General features: G+C 40.2%; 1 protein-coding gene across 6 annotated transcripts in view; it reads right to left on the bottom strand.

Moving 5' to 3' along the window:
- Arhgap10 (Rho GTPase activating protein 10) overlaps nucleotides 1-20,405 on the bottom strand; it is a 272,424-nt gene that overhangs the window by 43,725 nt on the left and 208,294 nt on the right. For all 6 annotated transcript variants that reach the window (XM_063224386.1, XM_063224384.1, XM_063224389.1 and 3 more), the window contains one exon: nucleotides 9,271-9,421. In XM_063224386.1, the coding sequence (XP_063080456.1) occupies nucleotides 9,271-9,421 (151 nt within the window). The remainder of the gene's footprint in view (nucleotides 1-9,270; nucleotides 9,422-20,405) is intronic.

Below are 20,405 nucleotides of genomic sequence, written 5' to 3'. Positions count from 1 at the left end.
AAACTAATGAAGCAGATTTTCTACTGCCCAAGCTCTTTAAAAATTAAGCATGATGCCTGCCTTTAAAAAAGTTGCTGGACAGCTTAAGTATGCCCAAAACCTGTACTGGGAAAAGCTGATGAAGGAATCAGCTGTGTTTAATCAATCACAGGACAAAAAAATACAGTCCCCATTATACAGTTACAGCAGCAGCTAAATAGGCATTGGGTTACAACTCAAGGAGCCACCTCTGCTACTTGGAAAGGCTGGCGGAAGTCTGTAGCAATTCAATTATAATGCAAGTAACACCAGTTCACTTGCAGTGTTGGTGGAAGTCAAGGCAAATTGCTGTACTCCATAAAGCAGAGAGGATTTTTATATCATAATCAGTCCTGAGGCATTATTTAGAGACTGAGATTTCTGCTTACATCAACAAGCAAAATGAGACGTAACAACCATCTACTATTATCTGTAGACCCAAAGAGTAACAGGTACTGAATTGAACTGTCATCCACAAACTCCCGAGGATGTGCCTCTGTGACAGCTCTGAAAATTGAGAATTCTGTGCTCAGAACACAAACTCTAGGGCAACACAGATGATGAGGGCAGCCAAACTCCAGCTATTTATCTGTCCACCACTCCTAGTTCTTCTCACCTAAAGAATGTCAGCTGTTATCTACTGCAGCCTAGGTATTATGTTAGACAAAAATAACTGACTACATTATATTTTCATTGGAAGCCTATCACATCTGAAAGTATATTTAAAGCTCTCCTAGCTCATACATCAGGCCCTTAAGAAAATGTAAGCTAAAATTCTTGAAAATTTACTACATATTGGGTGGTTTACATCCATTAACTCAGTTGTTCTTGGCAAAAATTGTATCAAAATTTTACTTCCCAAACTCCTGAGGCTTAGAGGAAGATTTGCCAAGATCATAAAAGTCATCAAGAGGAGGCCAGGGATTTCGATTCAAGTTCTTTTAAATCCAGACTTAACCACAAGCAAGCCAACCGTTCAATGACATTCTCTACTGCCTTAGTATTTCATGTAACAGTGATCCCCGAAACTCGAGAACAATGTAGTTATGAAAGACCAGCCCAGGTAAAAGGATGGTTTAAATCTAAAAGGAAAACACTAAGCAACAAGGACTGGCCTGGCTCACAGGAATGCTGATGACTTTCTCCACATCCTCTCTTCTAGGTGTCCGCTGCTCATTCCTCCCACTTCAAAGTCTTAAACAACATAGCAAACGTGAAGTGTGTGCACATGTGTATTTACATGAATGCACAAGTATGTGTCACAACTAAGCGCCACAGAAAAGAATAGGTAACAGACATGTATAAAGAAAATCACCAGCACTAAAGATCTCTCAACTGCTAAGAATCATCACTACAGAAACTATTATTTTTCTAGATTTCTACACCTACACATGTATTTTCAGTTTTCTCTTTGAAAGTGAGTTTATTTTAAAAATTCTGTCTTGCAACTTCTTTTTTATCATTCAAAAGTATATTATGTACTGGTATATCATTTCTATGGAAACATCAGCACTGGAAAACTAAAAACCTGAGTGTGGTTAGTAAGGGATTTGTATCATGTAATTGTGCTCAGCTAGACAGAGAATGCCTGCAGCAGAACACAGGTCCTCGTGGGAGCATACATGTATAACAGAATACATAGAATACTTTCCAGCATTCCATCATTTCTGATAGGTATGGACAGTAGTAGGAATATGGCCCAGCCTCACTAATACTAGCAGTTATCAAATCTAGCTTGAATCCAACTCAATAGATATCAAAAACTAGAGGCTGAATTATCTGAAATTCCCCATACTTTACTATTTTTGACCTTTACTATTTTAGTAAACAGAAGGAAAAAACAACTCACTTGAAATGGTTGCTCTTTAAATAATCTGTGGCCTAAAAATGGCAATCTCAAATGGCTCATGCTGTTAATATCAGTAGTTAAGAGATCTGGTTTGTAAATGGAGAAACCAAGCCAAAGGGATACAGTGTTTCTACTTTGCATCTTTTTATGTTTGTTGATTTTTCAAACCTAGGAATGTACTATTTTTTAAAAATTAAAGAAAACAAGGGGGGAGAAAATAGTAAAATGACAGCAAAATTCAGCACAATATATTCAAGCAGCACCAAATCTCCGATTGTGCTCAGTCTCCGAATGTATTACTCAACTGCCAAGCATCGGGACCCGAGCTCACATGTCTGGCTGCCTACATTAGAGCAAAATGCTTTTGCAGCACTTATTAGCACTGCACTAAAATGGCTTGCCACTCTCCCAAAGGGTGAGTGCCTGTGTTGATTACAAGGTGCTGGTCCCAACTTTAAAGTCATGGTCATCCCCAGACATTCCTTCTCAATCTCTAGGGTCAAGACCACAGTATGGATTCCTTTGTAGTGAAACTATTTTTCTAAAAGAATAAAAAAAAGTAAGATGAGTCATCTTGTCATTGTAAAAGAGTAGGTCAACACATTGCCCAGCATGCATAAAGAAATCTCTGAAAGTGTCTGCCAACCACAAGGAGAAGTGGCACTTGTGTGTAGGCAGCATTTTAGCAGAGAAGTGAAGAATACACACTCTGGAATCAACCTGCCTAGGATTGGGCCTGGCTTTAGCTCTACCTCAAGCACTTGAGAGATCTTTAGTGCTGGTGATTTTCTTTATACATGTCTGTTATCTGTTCTTTTCTGTGGCGCTTACTTGTGACACATACTTGTGCATTCATGTAAATACACATATGCACAAACTGTACCACTTTCCTGAAGTGTTCAATGGGGATAATAATAAGTCCTAAAGGATTGTCTTATGTTAATAAATATTGCTAAGCACCATATACAGCATATCATACAGTAATATGGAACTGTATAATTTCTGAATTTTTTATCATGTTCTTACACACACTGGTAAAAAAATTGAAGAAGTATAGTTTTACAAGAACCAAGATAATAAACAGAGACTTAAATAATCACTGGTTCTGTTATGACCCAAAGAATCAAAATCACAACCACGGTTCATTTCAACATTCACAAATTATGCTACTGGTCTTAGGGACAATTAGTAGATCCAAAATATCATCCCAAGAATCCATTTGAATAGAACTGAAGATTTTTTCTTCCAGAGGTAACACTGTCCTCTTACAAACAGGAATGCAGGAATATCAGGGAAAGCAGAGTGAGTATTCAGAGGGAGCCAGGCTACAAAAATGCTATCTGGAGCTAATAAAAACCAACAGAGACAAGTCACAGTAAACATAAGTAGGAGTATTCTCTACAGTTGTACTGTTTATGTTGCCTCAACAGCTGGTAAAGATTCACTAAGTAAAAATTAACTGCCCATGAGTCTGTTTCTGCTTTACTAATTGCAGACAGCACTTTTTATCAGGGTAGTCTCTCATAAGGGCCTTCAGGAGTTTCCAAGCAGCACAGGTCAGCTGAAATTAGCCACACTGAAGTAACACCTTCCCCTCCAAGAGTTCCGCTCATCTTTCTGACTACCAAAGAAAATGCTGCAAATCAGTCACTCTTGACAGCCTTAAAAATTCTATTTCATTCAGGATAAACAATACTTTGGTTGGTTTGAAAAGATGTTTCTTAGACAGCCCGGCTACCTCCTACGCTGCGAGTTTCAAAGAGGGCTATAAAGAGAGTGACAGCTGCTGGAATTCAGAACTAGAAATTAAAATAAAAGCTATTAGAAGTGAAGAAAAATCCACTCCACAGGGAGACAAGCTTTAAAGAATTTTTCTCCCGTCTAGAAAGTCTAGTTACCTGCCATGAACTTATTTTCACCACAGAGCAGTTAGCATTTTTTTAAAGGCTTAAATAAGCTTTCTTTCCCCCCTCTCCTCCACAGACAGGGGCAAATGTTCATCCCACACAGCAGCAGAGTTGAGATTACACAGGAAGTCGAGAAGTCGCCTTTTGCTTTGTCACTAGCACGGGGGACCGGGGGTGCCGAGCTTCATGGGAGGCTCAGGGAGACACCTACGCAGGGGAGGCATCATGCATGAGTTATCAGCACCCCACGACTCTACGATAGCCCCCAAACTTCTGGCTGCCTTTTCTAACACACTGATCTCATCACTGTAAAAGCAAGTTAAGAAATAATCTGTCTGCATTCACTCTGTCACAGATTCAAGCTTCTTCTGAGAGTTGATTTCACAACACACTAACTCCATGTCCAGGATGCTGAATTTGCTCTAAGGAGAAGGCCAGCAACGGCCTCTCTGCTTGGCAAAGTTATCCATAGCCAACCTGGAAGTCAGGTTGCCAAAGAAAAGAGAAGGATGGGGAGGAGGAGGAGTCCAAGCATAGGACAGAAATCTGCTTGTGCGTAGCTACCTGGGTTGGCTGCAGTTCTACGCCGAGCTGATAAAAGAAACCCCGACAGCTGCAGGGTGCCACCGAAATCCACCCAGCCACGGTTCTCCAGTGGTCTCCAACGCTGCTCACTCTGTAAATGTCCTACTGAGAGTTGCGGGAGGGTAAGGCAGCTATAGGACTCCCTTATAAAGCGTTTTAGCAGCTCTCTAAAGATGCCCCATGGGAAATGAGACTGATGCTACAAAGGTCACCACAGGCATCAGCGCCCCTCGGGCTCCACAGGCTCAGGGCCGGCGCCTGCCTCCTGCCGTGAAACAAGCCAGGAAGTCTCCCTCTACCTTCCTTCTGCCATGAAGACATAACACGGCGGCAGTTACTTCACATTTGTTTCTGCCTGCTGACTTTCAATGTGCAGTATCTATACTAACATTTTTTACACTTTTACTAAACCATATTCCAAGGGAGTAACATAAGAGTATGTTCTGAACGCACTAACCAAATAGTGTGTTTCCTTTTTTGGGAGGAAAAGATGGTCTAAATATTTTTAAATTGACATAAACAGAACAAAAGATGCACGTATGAGAATAAACCACAGCTGCTGACTTCTCTTTGGGTCTCTGCCTTCATTTCCCCACCTCATCTGTTAGGAAGTCCCAGCACTGGCTCAGCAGCTCTGCTAGGCATCCACTCTATTTTTCCCTCCTGAACGCTCATTTAGGCCCACACCACACCTAAATTAACTTAACCCAAAATAAGTCTCTCTGCCCTCTTCTTGATGTCTACCACATTCCAGAACGACAGTAACACATAACCAAATTTGCTGCAGTTAGAAATTCATGATCCACATGTTAAAAGTGCCTACCCAACTACACCTAAGACCAATCCTACTAATTGATTTACCAAGTTTTATTTCCAGCCCATGTTAAATCATCTTTTAAATTGCTCACGTGCCAAAGTCTCAGGTGCTCATGGGTGGGGCTTTTCAGAGGTGGATCTAGAGTGTATGGTACTGGGATTAAAGGTGTATGGTTTAGTTGGCTGTAATTATGGGTGTGGACATGGAAACCCCACGCTGGGTGTGGCTTCTACCAATCATTAGGTTTGTAATCTGAACAGCATAAAAGAGAGAAACACAAGGCAGCAGCTGCTGCTGCTTGCTGTCCTCTATCCACTGCACCATGAACTGTTTCTCCACTTCAATACCCCTCTGCCATGCCACCCTGCCCTGGAGCCATATTATGGATTGAAACCTCTACAGAACTATGAGCTGAGATAAACCTTTCCTCCTTTCATTTTGAGTATCAGGTATTTTGACCCAGCAATGAGAAAAGTAACCAAGACAGATATATTTAAGAACTAGTCCTAAAATGTCTAATCTTGTTTATACGAAAGCTAGTATAGAAGAAAACAATCAAAACTCATGATAATCCTCTTATCCACCACTTCCTAAACCACTGTTTAAAACATTTTTATGTCTTTAAAGAAAAATGTTTACAAAGATCACTTTGATCTCATGTAAATTCATGGACTTCTTTTAATTCTTTTGGGAGAATTACAACAAACACAATAATCTCTTCTTACATGAGTAAGACATGTAAAGACAAATTTGGAGTGGCCTAGAGAAAACAAACATACACCAATGAGATTAATAAATGCGATATGAAAAGGAGCAATACAGATTCTACAAAATAATAAAAGTCAAGAATCGGCATAGACTTCATTGCTGTTTTAAGTAAGAAAACTAGCTAGAAACTATAACCATTGTGCTTCACACTAATCATGAGCAAAGAACTTTAAACAAGTAACTAGAATTCTTTTGGAGGTAATATGTCTAACATAATTTAATTTTAATAATGACAACAATAATGAGCAAACACATTATGGCTAAATGTGCTAATGCCAATTAAAGTCCTTATAAAGATACTATGCTTCTTGGTTAAACTGAACATCTTTTCTATCGGGAATGAACTCAATAAAACAAAAGTCACATCTACTACCAGAGACTCTATCCATTTCAAAGTGTGGCTGGGACTCTCAGCTGCAAGGCCTATCCTACTGAGGCTCAGCTCACTATCTGCTCTGCTGGAAGGTAAAACTGAAACCAAGTCAAGACTACTTTTCCCCAGATTGGCTGTTTGGTACATAGCATGGTTTCACACTTAACACAGAAGAAGAAATAACATACCACAAACCACTTCACTCAAACACCACATCTGTGAGCAGACCATAGGGCCAGAGATAATCTCTAGTCTTACAATCCTCAAATCCTGGCAGACAGCCTACCTTACCTTTTAAGCAAAAACTATTTACCCTGGATTTTATTCAGTCAAATTTAACTCACACTACAATGAATAAAGGGGAGGGGTGGGTATATATTTGCATTTAAATTTTTACCAGACTCAGATAAACTAAAAGATTCTAGAAAAATGATCAACATTCTCTATAATGCACATTTTAAATAAAACTACATATAGGAAGTGATTTTATTATTACCAACAACAATAAAAAGATTAAACTTTTGAAACTTTCTAGTAGTGGTGATAATTAGATGATTCAGCCTACTTTTAAAAAAAGGAATAAAACCTTTAAGTGTTAGTATCAGGAACATGGGCTTTTTTTTTTTTGAGGAAATAGTTTTCAATATGCCAAGTGGCATTGAATAACATGACTTTCTTTTTTTGGTATCCATTTGCTATGTGCTTTTTTTTTTCCCAAAAGCATATTCATATTCATATTCTCTCTCTCCATCTATCCCCTTATTGTTTCAGAATTGTCACAACATCGAAGTCTATAGTAAAATACAGACCCTACAGTTTGTTGTCTCTGTGGAATAAGTCTTGGACACCCCTTGAATTTTACTAAGGCCTAGCTACAAGTAACTGACATAAGGATAAGAAATTTTCATGATTTTATATTATGCTATGACTCCCAAGATAAAAAAAGACAATCATTCATGACCAACTCATGGGTTTTCTGGCTTATAAAAACACATGAATTAACAAATGAAAGAAACCAAGACTCTAATCAAGGATTAATGAGGAGTTATGAAGTTCTTCATATGATACAAAATACATAAAACACTATAAAATAATTAACAGCCCCAACCTATAGGAACTAAATGTTTGACAGTCTTTTTTTCCTTTAAATCGAAGTCCCCCACCTCCCCACAATTACCATATCAGGACTTGGAGAGGAGGCTCAGCAGTAGAGTGCTTGCATAGGTATATAAGGACCTGGGCTTAATCCCCAGAACCAAGGAACAATACATTCTATTATCTAAAAATTAGTAAGGTGATGCTTGTACAGCATCTTGAGTTTTTTATATATGATGTGCTGAATGCTACAGATACCTCTTAGCTATGAAAAATCATTTAGCAAGTCAGCAATCAAAAGATTAGTCAGTCCTGCATAAATCTGATCAGATACAAAGATTCTACTCCTATGAATGCCAGAAAAGTAGAGGTGACTGTAAGACAAATGTTGATCTTTGGTCATATCCTTTATGAAATATATTCAGCCAGCTGCCGTATGCATCTGTAGATTCTTGATTTTTTTTTCTCCCTTCTACTTTCTGGCATTTGCTGATTTCACTATTTCTGAACGCTTTTACCAGAGGATAGGTGATATGTAAGAAAAGGTGCAATTCAAACCAGTCAGTTTTACTCCTTATTAGCACTTTGCTGAAAAAGAATGAAAGCCAGAAAACAGAGAGGAAAAAAAAGAGCTAGCTGGGATTAGAAACCAACATCTCAAGTGAAGCTCTGAAATGATGAGTTGGTTTTTGTGATTCGTGCCTTTCTCAGGCAAATTAGGGTGCAACTAAAACTAATGCATGTCTCCTGTGTGCACATGTCCTAAGCAACCTAAAAGAATACAGCAATAGGTCTCAGCCCCTGGTTTTACAACAGGGTGTTCTGGGTCTTCCTGTAGATATCTGAGTCCCCCAAGGGCAGCTGGCTCTTTGGATGTTAGGTATTTAACCATTTCAATGTATGGTTGCTATCATGAAGGTGTCGTATGTTTCCCTTCTCATTCTCCTCTTGCATCTTATGCTCCCAAACCAGTATAGCCTTAGTAAATCAAAGATTAATATAGGGAAGATATTTTTTAAAAAGAAGAATGAGGGAAAAAAGAAAAAGAAAAAGAATCTCAAGTTTTGGAAATGGGCTAAATATGAGAGAAGCCACCAGCGGAATCAGTTTCAGATATGCACATGAAAACGCAGACTTGGAGACTGGGTCACCTTATGCTCCACACCAATTCCTGCAGGGACACAAATCACCAGAGTGTGTCCCCTGTGTGGTTCACAGTCTTATTTTACAGGAATCAACACTGAAAACCCAGATGTCAGGGCTTTCTTATGCAAGCGGGCAATCTGGCAACACTGAGACAGGTGGCTGAATGTCAACAACGCGCTGGACTGAGGTGACTTGGGCGGGATGTGAAAACTACCATGTGCCAGGCTCATCGCGGCCCAATCTTGGTGGGGAGGTCCGTTTGTCAGCTCTGTCACATGAGGAAGTGTTCGGCCTTGTGAGAGAGTCAGACAACTAGACCAAGTACAAGGCAGGAGCTCTAAACTTCACGGCAATAATGACCTGTGCCTTTAATTTAGACACACATTTAACAGGAGACTCTATCAGCTTCTCTCTTAAAAGATCTGCTTTAATTTTAGTTCCTCTTCCATTTGTTTCAGGGTTATGTAACCTCACAGGAGGTCACACAAGCATCCCAAAAAAGAAATGTAAGCTGGTTTAAAAAATAAAACCATGCATTGCAAAGATAAACGCGAAACTGAAACTTGCATTTTTGTCCATAACAATCAAGCTTCACCCTCCCTGGTGATTATAACCTCAAAAGTTACAATCTTAAGGGAAACAAATTAAAACACAGGGGGCTCGGCTTGCCCTGAGGATACATGGCAGCAAAAGATCCTAATTAACATCTTACCATCTTCCAGCTCGAGACACAGATTGTACACGGCCACAGGTCTCTTCATCCTCTGTCCTTGTCTCTTTGATTGCCTTGGTGGAGCATTTGGGGGTGAAGAGGACAGGCACATGGACTCGGGGAATGTGGTATCGGGTGAGGTCCGAAAAATCTGCCACCAAAGCATAGATAGAGAGCATCAGTTGTTGGCTGTGAAGAGAAACCTATGTATTGCTATGTTGAGCCAACATCAAGTATTTGATTTGGCTTTCAATCAAGATAGGTTAGAGCCAAAAACCACATTCCTTCAAATTTGAGGAGTAAGCCAGAAAAGTTTTACTTTATTTTTAACAGATTTTAAAATAAAATTTCTCATTAAAATTAAATTAAAACATCAAATCATTTTGCTTCAACTATCTTTACCCAAACTAAACACGCATAATTATCTTTATGAGGTATAGATAGTAGCACACTCTTTATTCCCAAAGAAACTAGCCAGGATAAATTGTCAAAAACAAGTATCCCATTTAATTTTCACAGAGGGTTATATTTATGCTAAAATGATGCTCTTGATTTTTTTTCTAACTACAGAAACAGAAACATTTGACTGAAATATTTTTTACACATTTAAAAATAGCCTGTGCTTATGAAATTACCTTTGTGGATTTCTACTTACATTTTTTTCATAAAATGCTTCATAGATTTTATCAACTTATTAATACCTTCCAACTTCTATGAATAATTTCCCTCTCCATTATGGAACCTACAAAACTGGCACCCTACTTTATCTACAGTGTCATTCATGTATCAGCAATAATGACATTAATTAAATAGTGCTGCTTCTTTGCTTAGCGATTTTTTTCCCTTTGGAGAAAAGGAAAACCATATATATGATGCTAGGATGATATGTAATAGATCTTCCACGACTACCAAGACCTGGAATCAGAAGCTGTCCTCCTATGACACTGGAGACCTTTCAGCCTTCAATGAAGTAAAATAAATAAATATAATATAATAAAAACATCAACCTAACAGACACTTTCTCCAAAGGACTACACTCTTAAGGTGGAGAAAGCCAGCCAGCTAGCCAGTCAGCTTCAAACAAAACATAAATGTAACACTCTCAATAAAAGGTAATGCATGAAACATCCACCAAGGAAACAGCTGTTTTAAAAAGAAACATACGCACAACCTGTGACGTGAACAAAGCATCATGCACACATGTATTATAGTTTAAAATTAGGAACAGCATTGGAGTTTTAATTGCACAAAGTGCTCACCTAAAAATTATTAACACACCAACAAAAATAAGCAATTTCAACAGAGCGCTGTCTGTATAGTACCATACTGCCCCCTCATGTGTAAATAGAATTTTAAAACCACTTGGATTACTGTAGACAAATATTTGCTAGTGAAAATCTAATTTATTGCTCCAACTGGTAACCTGCTAACACCGTATTTCCACAGAAGCTTGTTCGAATAGGGCACTATTGCAAATAGCAAACTACTTATGGGCCTTAAAGTTCTTCTGTTGCCTAGACTACTGTCCACAGCTGGATTTACTCTGCCTGTCATTGTTCAAGTTACAGAAAGCTGCGGAGTGGTGGGAACATGAGAGCCCTTAGGTGGAGAAAAGCCAAAGAGAGCGAGCAGAAGACGGGAAGCATAATCCCACTGAAGGATACAGCACTGGTGACCACCACTCGGAACAGCAGCTGGACATACCTACACTTGATTTTCCAGATGTAGATGTCTCTGGAACACTACAAGAATAGGAAAGCAACCAGTACACAGAGCTAGGAGACCCAAAGCATGGGCAGGCCATGGGAAAGTGAGATACCAGGAAGTGGAACTGAACAACAGGCGGGCTTTCTGGAAGGTCAGTCTGATGGAATGGCACAAGCATCCAAAGTGCTTCACCTCTTCCTCCTCTGCTGAGTGGGTGTGTGTGGGGTCTCTGAGGGAGGTGCACGGCAGCCCCAGCTGTGGAGCTAGAGTGCACAGCCACTCGGTGTGCAGTACGGTGGTTCTGACCCTCCCACAGACTAAAAGGGGTCCTTTCTGGCTCTTCAGTCTAGATCCCAGGCTGAGGCCCAAACTTGGTCAGTCTCCAGAAGACTTCAGGCACTGTTCAGTTTCCACCAGACTTTCTGGAGATGAAGACAGGGCTTCGTGTTGTTTTCTTTTCTTTGGTTTACATGTAGCAGCTCCCAGGGCATTCCTTCATGGAGCCAAGGCAAAGAAACACTGATTTGCAGTCATTCCACAGTGGTCTCAAAACAAAAGTCACACTCAAACCCTAGAAAAAATTGGTCAGAAAAACTGGCACTGCATATACATAACTGCTCGGGCTATCTGTGTCTTCCTAGTTGGGTACAGAGTTATTCAAAGGTTCTAATGAACCTCCACTGCCTTGATAAAACATGGGGCAAAGTCTCGCAAGGCTGGGGCAGGTACCGACTCACAGGTGCTTGCTAGCGACAGTACTGCTCTGTCTTTGAAGTCTTACCAGCTACAGAAGCTGAGACATGGTCCTTAACGTACAGTGCCCTTCTGTTCTTCATGTCAATAACAAGGGCCATTACATCCTCAGCTCAAGTTACAATAAAGACTGCATGAGATCCTGCTTCCAAACTATTCAGTGCAGCACTCAGAACATGGGAACCAGAAAAAATCTATGCAGAATAAATCTATAATCACTTACAGTATGTAATGATAAAAAGTAACTCACACCCTTATTATTCTGCTTAACCATCCTTTACCCTTTTCAGAGGACTACGCATTTCTTAAGGTCTTGAATATTCCCCCATTCACACCTGAGCAAAGTCATTTCAAAGATTTCTGGAATAGCATTCAACCAATGAGCTAAAGGAAAGGATCAAGCGGAGCATTTATCCAAAATGCCCAAGTCACCTAGAACCAAACAACTGGTTTGGGTCTTTGTTTCTGTACTTTAATACTGAAATTTTAGATTTAAATTACTTCTTATTACATTGAACACACGTAACATTTAATAAATGCCTACTGGGTGCCAGGTTTTCTTGGAAGCACTTGGATAAGGTTAAATCAAAAAATATAGCATGCTTACATTTTTAAAAAATTATTATAATTAAAGACACATCACCATCATTCCCCCTCAGATTGCCTCTGGCTTTATACACAGTCGTTCCATTGTTCTTGCCACTTTCTGAAGCAGTTCTGGAAGTGCTTTTTATGAGTGTCTTTAATTGTGCTGGTGTTGGTGTGGCTGCCTTAATGCCCTGAACAGATTCAAAACATTTATCACCAACGCTGTTTTGATGTGAGAGAAGAGCTGGAAGTCACATGGTGCCAGGCATGGTGAGGATGCGGGGAGGACACACTTCCCACAAGCCTGCCTATGCACGGGCCGGTGCTCCACGGCTGCAAGCACTGTGCTTCTTACCACCCTTTGAAAGACACCCATGGAAGAGGATTTCCAGAACGGCTCCAGAAACTGAAGCATGCTTGGAGGAGTGGGTCTGAAGCAAAGGTGGTGAGTGATTTTGAGCAAGATTAACAGCAATGTGTGTCTACTATCATTTTTTTAAAGTTTCAACCATAGTTTTCGATCCCCCCTTGTATAGTTTCAACCACATTTGAGCTTAAGTACTTTCCACCATCATTATAAGTGAGAAAAGCTCAAGATGTAAAACATCCAGCCCAAGGCTCCAGAATTTAAAAATGGTAACACTGATATTTGAACTCTGATTCCAAAGCACCTGCTGCCAAACTACAAAAATATTATAGTTTATAAAACAAACAAAATGTAATTCCTAGGGGAAAATCGACATCAAATACTCCTTCGAATCTACTTAGGGCACTACTAACAGAAGACCACCACACCCACCTAGATGTTTTCAGAATACTGGTTTTCACCTGCATTCAATTTGGTTTTCTACACACTACCATCAACTCTAAAGGCTCTTTTTTAAGCTACAAACCTACCTGTGACATAGGATTTGCTCCAAAATGCCAGAAACGATTTTTAAAGGACATGCTTTTAAGATCTGGAAGAGGAGGAAATATTGAAACTATTTACTTTTCAATTCTGATCTGTTTTCTGGCAATCTGGTTCTAGAAATTAACATTTATTTCATTCTAGATTGCCAAAATATGTGCTATTTCCAAATACAACACTGATTTTCCAGTTCTTGCACCATGGCAAGGACAGAAATTCCTCTTACTGCTCAGGTCTCTTTGCAAGTTTCTTTCGATTTCCCTACCTTTTCTAGCATTCTGTTTGCTCCTGCCTTTGTTCGAGGGTAGATAAGCATGTCTTAAGTAATACTGAGAAGCAAGACATCAAGTCTATTCCAAACCTTTTTTTCCAGGATAAAAACATCTTTCCACACCTACATATTTACAACATAAGAAAGCATCAAACTGAGTAAGTCAATGCCAAAAAACAAACCTGCACACAGGCTTGTCAGGTAGAGAAGCGCTAGCTTATTCAGGTCTCCTTAGTGCCAGCACAAACAGAAGTCTGGCACCGCGGCTCACAGTCACAGCTTCCCAAGACACAACACAATGGATGTGTACACCGTGGGACTCAGCCGTGTGTGTAACCTGTCACCCTGCCACCAGAGGCCAAGCCTGGGCAGGACTGTATCACTTCTGCCAGAAAAACTCTGCAGGTAGCAGGAAATCAGGACAGGGTCTGAAAACGTGTAGTGGTACCCAACTCAATCCTGTCGCACTGAAGCCCACTGAATTATCAGTGTGGGTACAGGAAATTAAGGAGGAGAAGTGATTCTCTTTTTCCAAGGATGTTTCTACAAAAGAGTTCACTGGACTTTACTGCTATTGAAAGATCCTCAGTGTGGTTTTATACTCAACTTCCAAAGATGACCTCACTTCAGGGCTTAGCTACCCTATGAACGGCATAAAGAGTGCTAAAAACATGTTTCCAGCTGTCTGCCCTTGATCAGTGCTCCTCTAATGACTAAATACGGGTTTACTGTAACACACTCAACCAGACGCGATAAAAGGGACTGACAATGAAACATACACTGGTTGAGTTCAGGCGAGGCTGGAAATATTCTGAGGCTTCATGTTGGTTCTGGTCATTAAAACTCAGAATCTCAGCGCTGGAAAGCATTCTGGTTTTCCCTTGAGCCAACCCCTTTATTTCACAGTTGAACAAACTGAGGCCCCTGTGGTTAAGGATTTGCTTATATTCTCACCCCAGTCAGTGCCAGACTCGGGACTTGCTCCCCGGCCAGGGCCTCGGTTTCAACTGCCACTTCCCATTTTGTTGGCTCTGGTCCTTTCCCTCCAACAAAGCATGCTTTATGCATGTGCAGCCGGCCCTCCACATCTGTGGGATCCAACCAATTGCTCAAAGAAACACTCAGGAAAAAACTACCTCCATACTGACACATGCAGACTTTCTGTCATTGTTTACTCCACAATACAGTGTAAGTATTTACTTAGCACATTACATTAGATTGAAGGAGACAATTTACAACACTATACGGGGAGAATGTATCTAGATTATATCTACATATTAGGCTGTTTTATATAAGGGACTTAAGCAGCCATGGGTTGTCATCTCTGTAGGGTCCCCTGGATACCTAGGGACAATGTACTTCCTCTTCCGGGAGATTTTGCCCAACTGTTGCAATTCCTCAAAGTGGGTTCATAAGCAGGGCGTAGTGGCTCATGCGTGTAATTCCAGCTAAGGCAGGAGGATCGTTGTGAGTTTGAGACCAGCCTGGGCTACAAAGTGAGCTCAAGGCCAGCCTAACTGCATAGCGAGACCCTGTCTCAAAAAAGACTGGGAAAAAAAAAAAAAGGTGTGTTCACAGGCACTCAAAATCTCCAGTTGACACTAGAGCATGTAAGGATCCTGTTTGGAGTTTGTTACCAAGCGCCAGATTAAGGCACTTTCCACAGCCACAGGAGATGAGAGAGGAGGAAAGGACCTTCCAATTCCTGTGGTTGTTCATTCCACAGGCTGGGGCCCTAACTTAGCAGGAGTTTTTGGAAAAATTCTTTCAATTCTTATTTGCAATAATAAAACAGGATAGAAAGAAAAAGAAAATTAAAAGCGTATGTTTCAGAATACATAAAACTAAGAGTTCTTGTTTTTCTAAATTATGTGGGTGAATTTCAGGAGACATTTTTAGACACAATCCCAATGGGTACTAATATGTGTGGCATTCATACACTACTGATACCTAACTGATTTTGGTTTTCGTCTTAAAATTTTCAGAAAACAGCCTTTATCATCAGATTTTATAAAGAGGAACCACTCCTAGATCACTTATTATTCTAAATCATAGGTATTTTCAAGGGTGTTAACCTGGAAACCAACAGCAGTGCTCCCCTGACCCAGTGTTCAACGAAGACCAGAAGGGTAACAATGAGTAACTTGGATAGTACGCTGAGAACTAAGTGCCATTAAGAAGTTGTCACACGTATGCTACCAACTTTCTCACTGTTACATAAACGGAACCTCTCCTGATAAAGCCAAAGCTGTATCACTCCCATATTCACAGTGTGAACATAGATTCCCAATTATAAAACGCTGTTTTTTCTGGTTTGCAAACCTTTAAAAACACTCCAGGTGCAGTTTTATCCACTTGCACCTGCAAACATTTGGATAACGCAACCTACAGTTTCCAAAGTCAGAAGAAAGCGTTCTCCCAAACACAGCTGCACCTTTGGCTCTCGTAACCCCCTCATCTATGAGTATTCTTTTTGAGTAAAAAGTCGATGTGTAGCTAGAGTTTTTTCCTCCAATGTGTCCTTTGCTCATATGCAAACAAACCTTTACATTTCAGCAATAAAGACCCAGGATAACATTAACAAAATCTGTTCTACATCAACCATAAGGCATCCTCTGTGCACAATATTCCTTTGCTGTGTCTCTTCTTTCTCTTCCTTCAATTTTGGTTGCGAACTCCTCTGAGGCTCTATTTTGTTCTTTTTCACTCTTCTTGCTTCTGAGCCTCAAGTATCCCTCAGAAGCCACTTGATATTAAAAGGAACAATGAAATGTGAACACAAGAAATCTATCTGCAGCCCAAAAGATCTAGGTTCCCAGGGAGAGGTCTATACCCACCCGCAGGCATTGGGAACACTGAGAACAGGATCCTCTCTAAGTAACACTTGGGAATCATTAAACTGAATAGAAATAAATATATTTGGAACCAACTAACTCATGAAATTGTTGAGGTGAATGGAATTTTCCTTTGGAATAGAAATCATGACTTAGTCATTTGGGTAGGTTAGAATAACTAGTTCCACAGAAATTTTTTTTTTAAAAAAGTAATCTATGTGCCCATTAATTCTCCCAAGAGGAAATATGTGAATTTCAATCACAGTGAAGAATGCATCTCTTGAAGACATGTACAGATATATATACCTGAATCATCTGGAAGCTTCTCCAAATACATATGTTCACCAGACTAGCCTATTTAAGAGGTAATACATCACTCAATTTTTCCACATTAGCTCTAATAAAAATAAAATGCCCCAAAGCAAACCTATGGTTCTTATTCCCCCTTTGGAGAACTATGTTTTGAAGGTGGTCAATTGTTTTCCTTAGAGGCTGCACAGGTGTGAGAATAGGATGAGGTATCAGTGGCCTTTTGTTTAACTTCTGCTTCTAAAGTTTGGGGAATGGTTTGATTTTTTATTCTTTGTTCAAAAAAATTTTTTTCCAAATTATAACTTAGTTGTGTCACACAGGTGTTAACTGATATGTATTGTATTACTCAAAAAATGTTCATAAACAAACAAGAACATTTTAAAACATCTACTACCCTAAACACAGAAACATAAATGTTAATGGTTTGATAAGTATCCTTCAGGTTGTTTCCCCTACACTGTGTCTTAGTGTAAAGAATAAACCAGCCAGCGCAGTCCACATAACTTTATACAGATTCCTTAGGCACCTACATTACACGTTCACCCCCCTAACTACACATGACCGCATGGCCTCTGCTACACACATCTGTTAAGACTAAACTTTGGGACAACACTCAACCTCTAAACACATTAGCCTGTACCATCCAAATAAAATGTTTCTAATCAAGAATTTAAAATACCAAACAGCCCACTATTCTAGTCCTCACACTGTCAACCTGATTGTTCAGAGAAGTCGTGGACCAAGGGTCCACAGCAGCCTCTCTTTCCATTTAAACTGCACAACTCATTCTGATACGTCATAAATATGATGGCAACATACATTTATCGCTGTGCCCTAAAAGAAAGGAAAGTTCTTCCCCTGAATTATTGCTGACATCCAAATAAGTATTGGGCACTCACATCATTAAGAAATGTCAAGGACCTGTCAAATTGGGACATGCATGCTTACCTTTATCACAGGAAGGATTTCAAGAACCCAGCACTGTGTGTTATGATTATATATTTACTTGAAAATGAACACATTAAGATTTTTGTGTAATTTAAATTCCATGCAATAAATGGGAAGAACCAACAATGAATGCTAAATCTCAAGGGTCAGAGTTGGCTAAAGAGTGGGATTCTTCAATACTCAGTGTCTCCTGATAAGGCAGCATCAACAACAAAGAGAAAATAGGCACATTTACAACTAAGAAATCTGCCCATCACTACTTGTGGCAGTTTTGAAATAGGAGCACAATTCTTTGACACTATCGAGAGGTAGCACCCTACACACATACCCCAAAATTTAGGCAGATTCAGAACTGCGTCAGTACACAGCATACATGAAAGTGAATCCCAGGACTTCTGGTGCTGGAGCACAAAAGGCCCTTGACCTCTGCTGTTTCTTGGGACACCCCTTGGAGCCCTGAGCGGCCCTGTTTCTGAGGAAGCCTATGCCATAGCAAGAAGCCAAGCTCAATCACCCCAGGGGAGCTCAGCTCCCAGTCAGCCCAGCCACCAGCTCTGAGGACAAAAACCTCAAGATGATTCTAACCTACAGCCATTCCAGACTTCCCAACTGAGATCCCAGGGATTGGGGAGCAGAAGACAAGCCAACCTCACTTTGCCCATCTGAACTGATGTTTGACTAATCAGGAAAAATAAAATTGGCTATATTTCACTGCTCAATTTTGGGTTATTTGCTATGCTACAATTAAACAATAAGCAGACGACTACCTTAACCAGTTGATTTAAAAAAAAACAACACTTCATGGGGAGATCTGCCCCTATGTACATGTGCCCCTATGTACATGTACCTACTGCGGCCTTCCAGCTTGCTTCCTGAGGCAGCCAGCACAGGCAGGGCGACACAGCCAGATATGTCCTGTGCCCCACAGGCCACCACTGGAAACCCTTCCTTCAGGCAGCCAGTGCCCACCAAGAAAATCAAACACACCCCTGTGTGCCTACTACCATTGGAGGCGTCCCAGCGTAGACACACTGGCTGAGAAAAGCAGCAGTCCTACCACCAGGCACCCCAGCCATTGGGGAAGCCACAGTGTAGCTGCACGGGCCTGGAGAAGCCCACCCAACATCCTGCTACCTGCCTGGGAATCTGAGGTCAGAGAAACCCAGGTGCCTGTCCCACTCCCCTACACCGCAAAGGGGCAGCCAACGTGGGAAGTGCATGGGACTCTACAACCAGCTTGTTGGGAGGAACCCAAGAGAATGTCAAGACGAAGGAGCAGAAGGCAATCTCAGACTTCTAGCCCACAGAGAACAAGTCTGGGAGACACAGTCATGGAAAAAAATGGAAGTTACGCACCTGAAATCTCTGAGAGGATAGCAACTGAAGTAAAGAAACAACTTCATGAGACTATAAAAGTTATCAGATCAGAAGTACCTCAGGTAAAAGAAGAAATCACAAAAATAATGAAAGAATTGCTGAGCGTATCTAAAGAAGACATAGATAAAAAAAGAGGAGCAGAAAAGAGATGGAAACCTTGAATGAACAATATAGGAAAGAAGCACAACGCATGAAACAGATTCAAAAAGATATCCAGTAAATTAAAAAGTTGATCAAAAGCTGGAAAAACTGCTTGAAAGAGACTGAAGGTAGACTTTCAGACCCTGAAGACAGGATCACAGTTAGTGATCATGAAAGATCTCTTAAAAATAATAAGGAACCAGTATATAAAAATTCAATGGCTGCAAGATGACAGAAATAAAGATAATTTAAGAGTAACAAATAGTAAAGAAGCAGGGGTCAATGCAAATAAAAAATAAAAAGACTATTTATAGAAGTAATAGCAGAAAACTTCCCAAACATGGGAAAAGGATCTGGCATACAGATAAGTGAGGTATACAGAAATCCAACTAGCCATAACCAAAGTAAATCTACACCCAAACATACAGTAATCAAGATCCCAGAAATCTAGCACAAGAACAGAATATTAAAAGCTGTTAGAGAAAATAAACAGATGGCCTATAAGGAAAATCAATCAGAATCACAGCAGACTAATCAACACAAACCATCAAGTCAAGAAAAGTTTGTAGTGAAGTGTTTCAAACCCAGATTGATATACCCTGCAAAACTATGTTTCAAAATTGATGGAAAAATAAGATACTTCCATGATAAAGAACAACTGAATGAATTCATGACTACCAACTAATCCTACAGAGAGTGCTGAAGAATATGCTGGAGAGAGATAAAGATGGCCATGAATACAGGAACAGCAGCAGAGGGAGATCACCAAACAGGACAGGCAACTGAGTGAACGGGAAAAGTGGATGGCCAACAGCAGGAGGGTAGCATGGCAGAGATGAACCAATGCATGCCAGTTATAACCATTAATGTACATGGCCTCGATTCACCAATAAAAAGAAAATAGTGAAAGGGGATCAAGAAACAGTATCCACCAATACACTGTATACAAGCAACACATTTAATTCGAAAAGAAATTTATAGACTGAAAATCAGAGCAGAGAAAACAATGGTTCCATGTGACAGGAGACTATCAAAAAAAAAAGGTAACATGCCTATCAACTGCAGAATGGATAAGATATGGTATTTTCATAAAAATGGAAAGCTACCCAGCTACACCACAGGATAATATCAAGGTTCTTGTAGGTAAATGGATGCACGTCTTAGGTGAAATGGTATGCACTCATACAGGTGAACACCAAGTTACCTCCTTAGCATAAAAAACTGAAAGAGTTAGTGGGATCCAAAAAGCACAACAGATATTATGAAAATGGGGGCGGGGGGAGAATGCCTAAAA

This window comes from Cavia porcellus, unplaced genomic scaffold (assembly GCF_034190915.1).
Source record: "Cavia porcellus strain 051 isolate PalLab524CR breed Dunkin Hartley unplaced genomic scaffold, mCavPor4.1 scaffold_14, whole genome shotgun sequence".
Taxonomy (NCBI): domain Eukaryota; kingdom Metazoa; phylum Chordata; class Mammalia; order Rodentia; family Caviidae; genus Cavia; species Cavia porcellus.
This window is presented reverse-complemented; position numbering and strand designations above follow the sequence as displayed.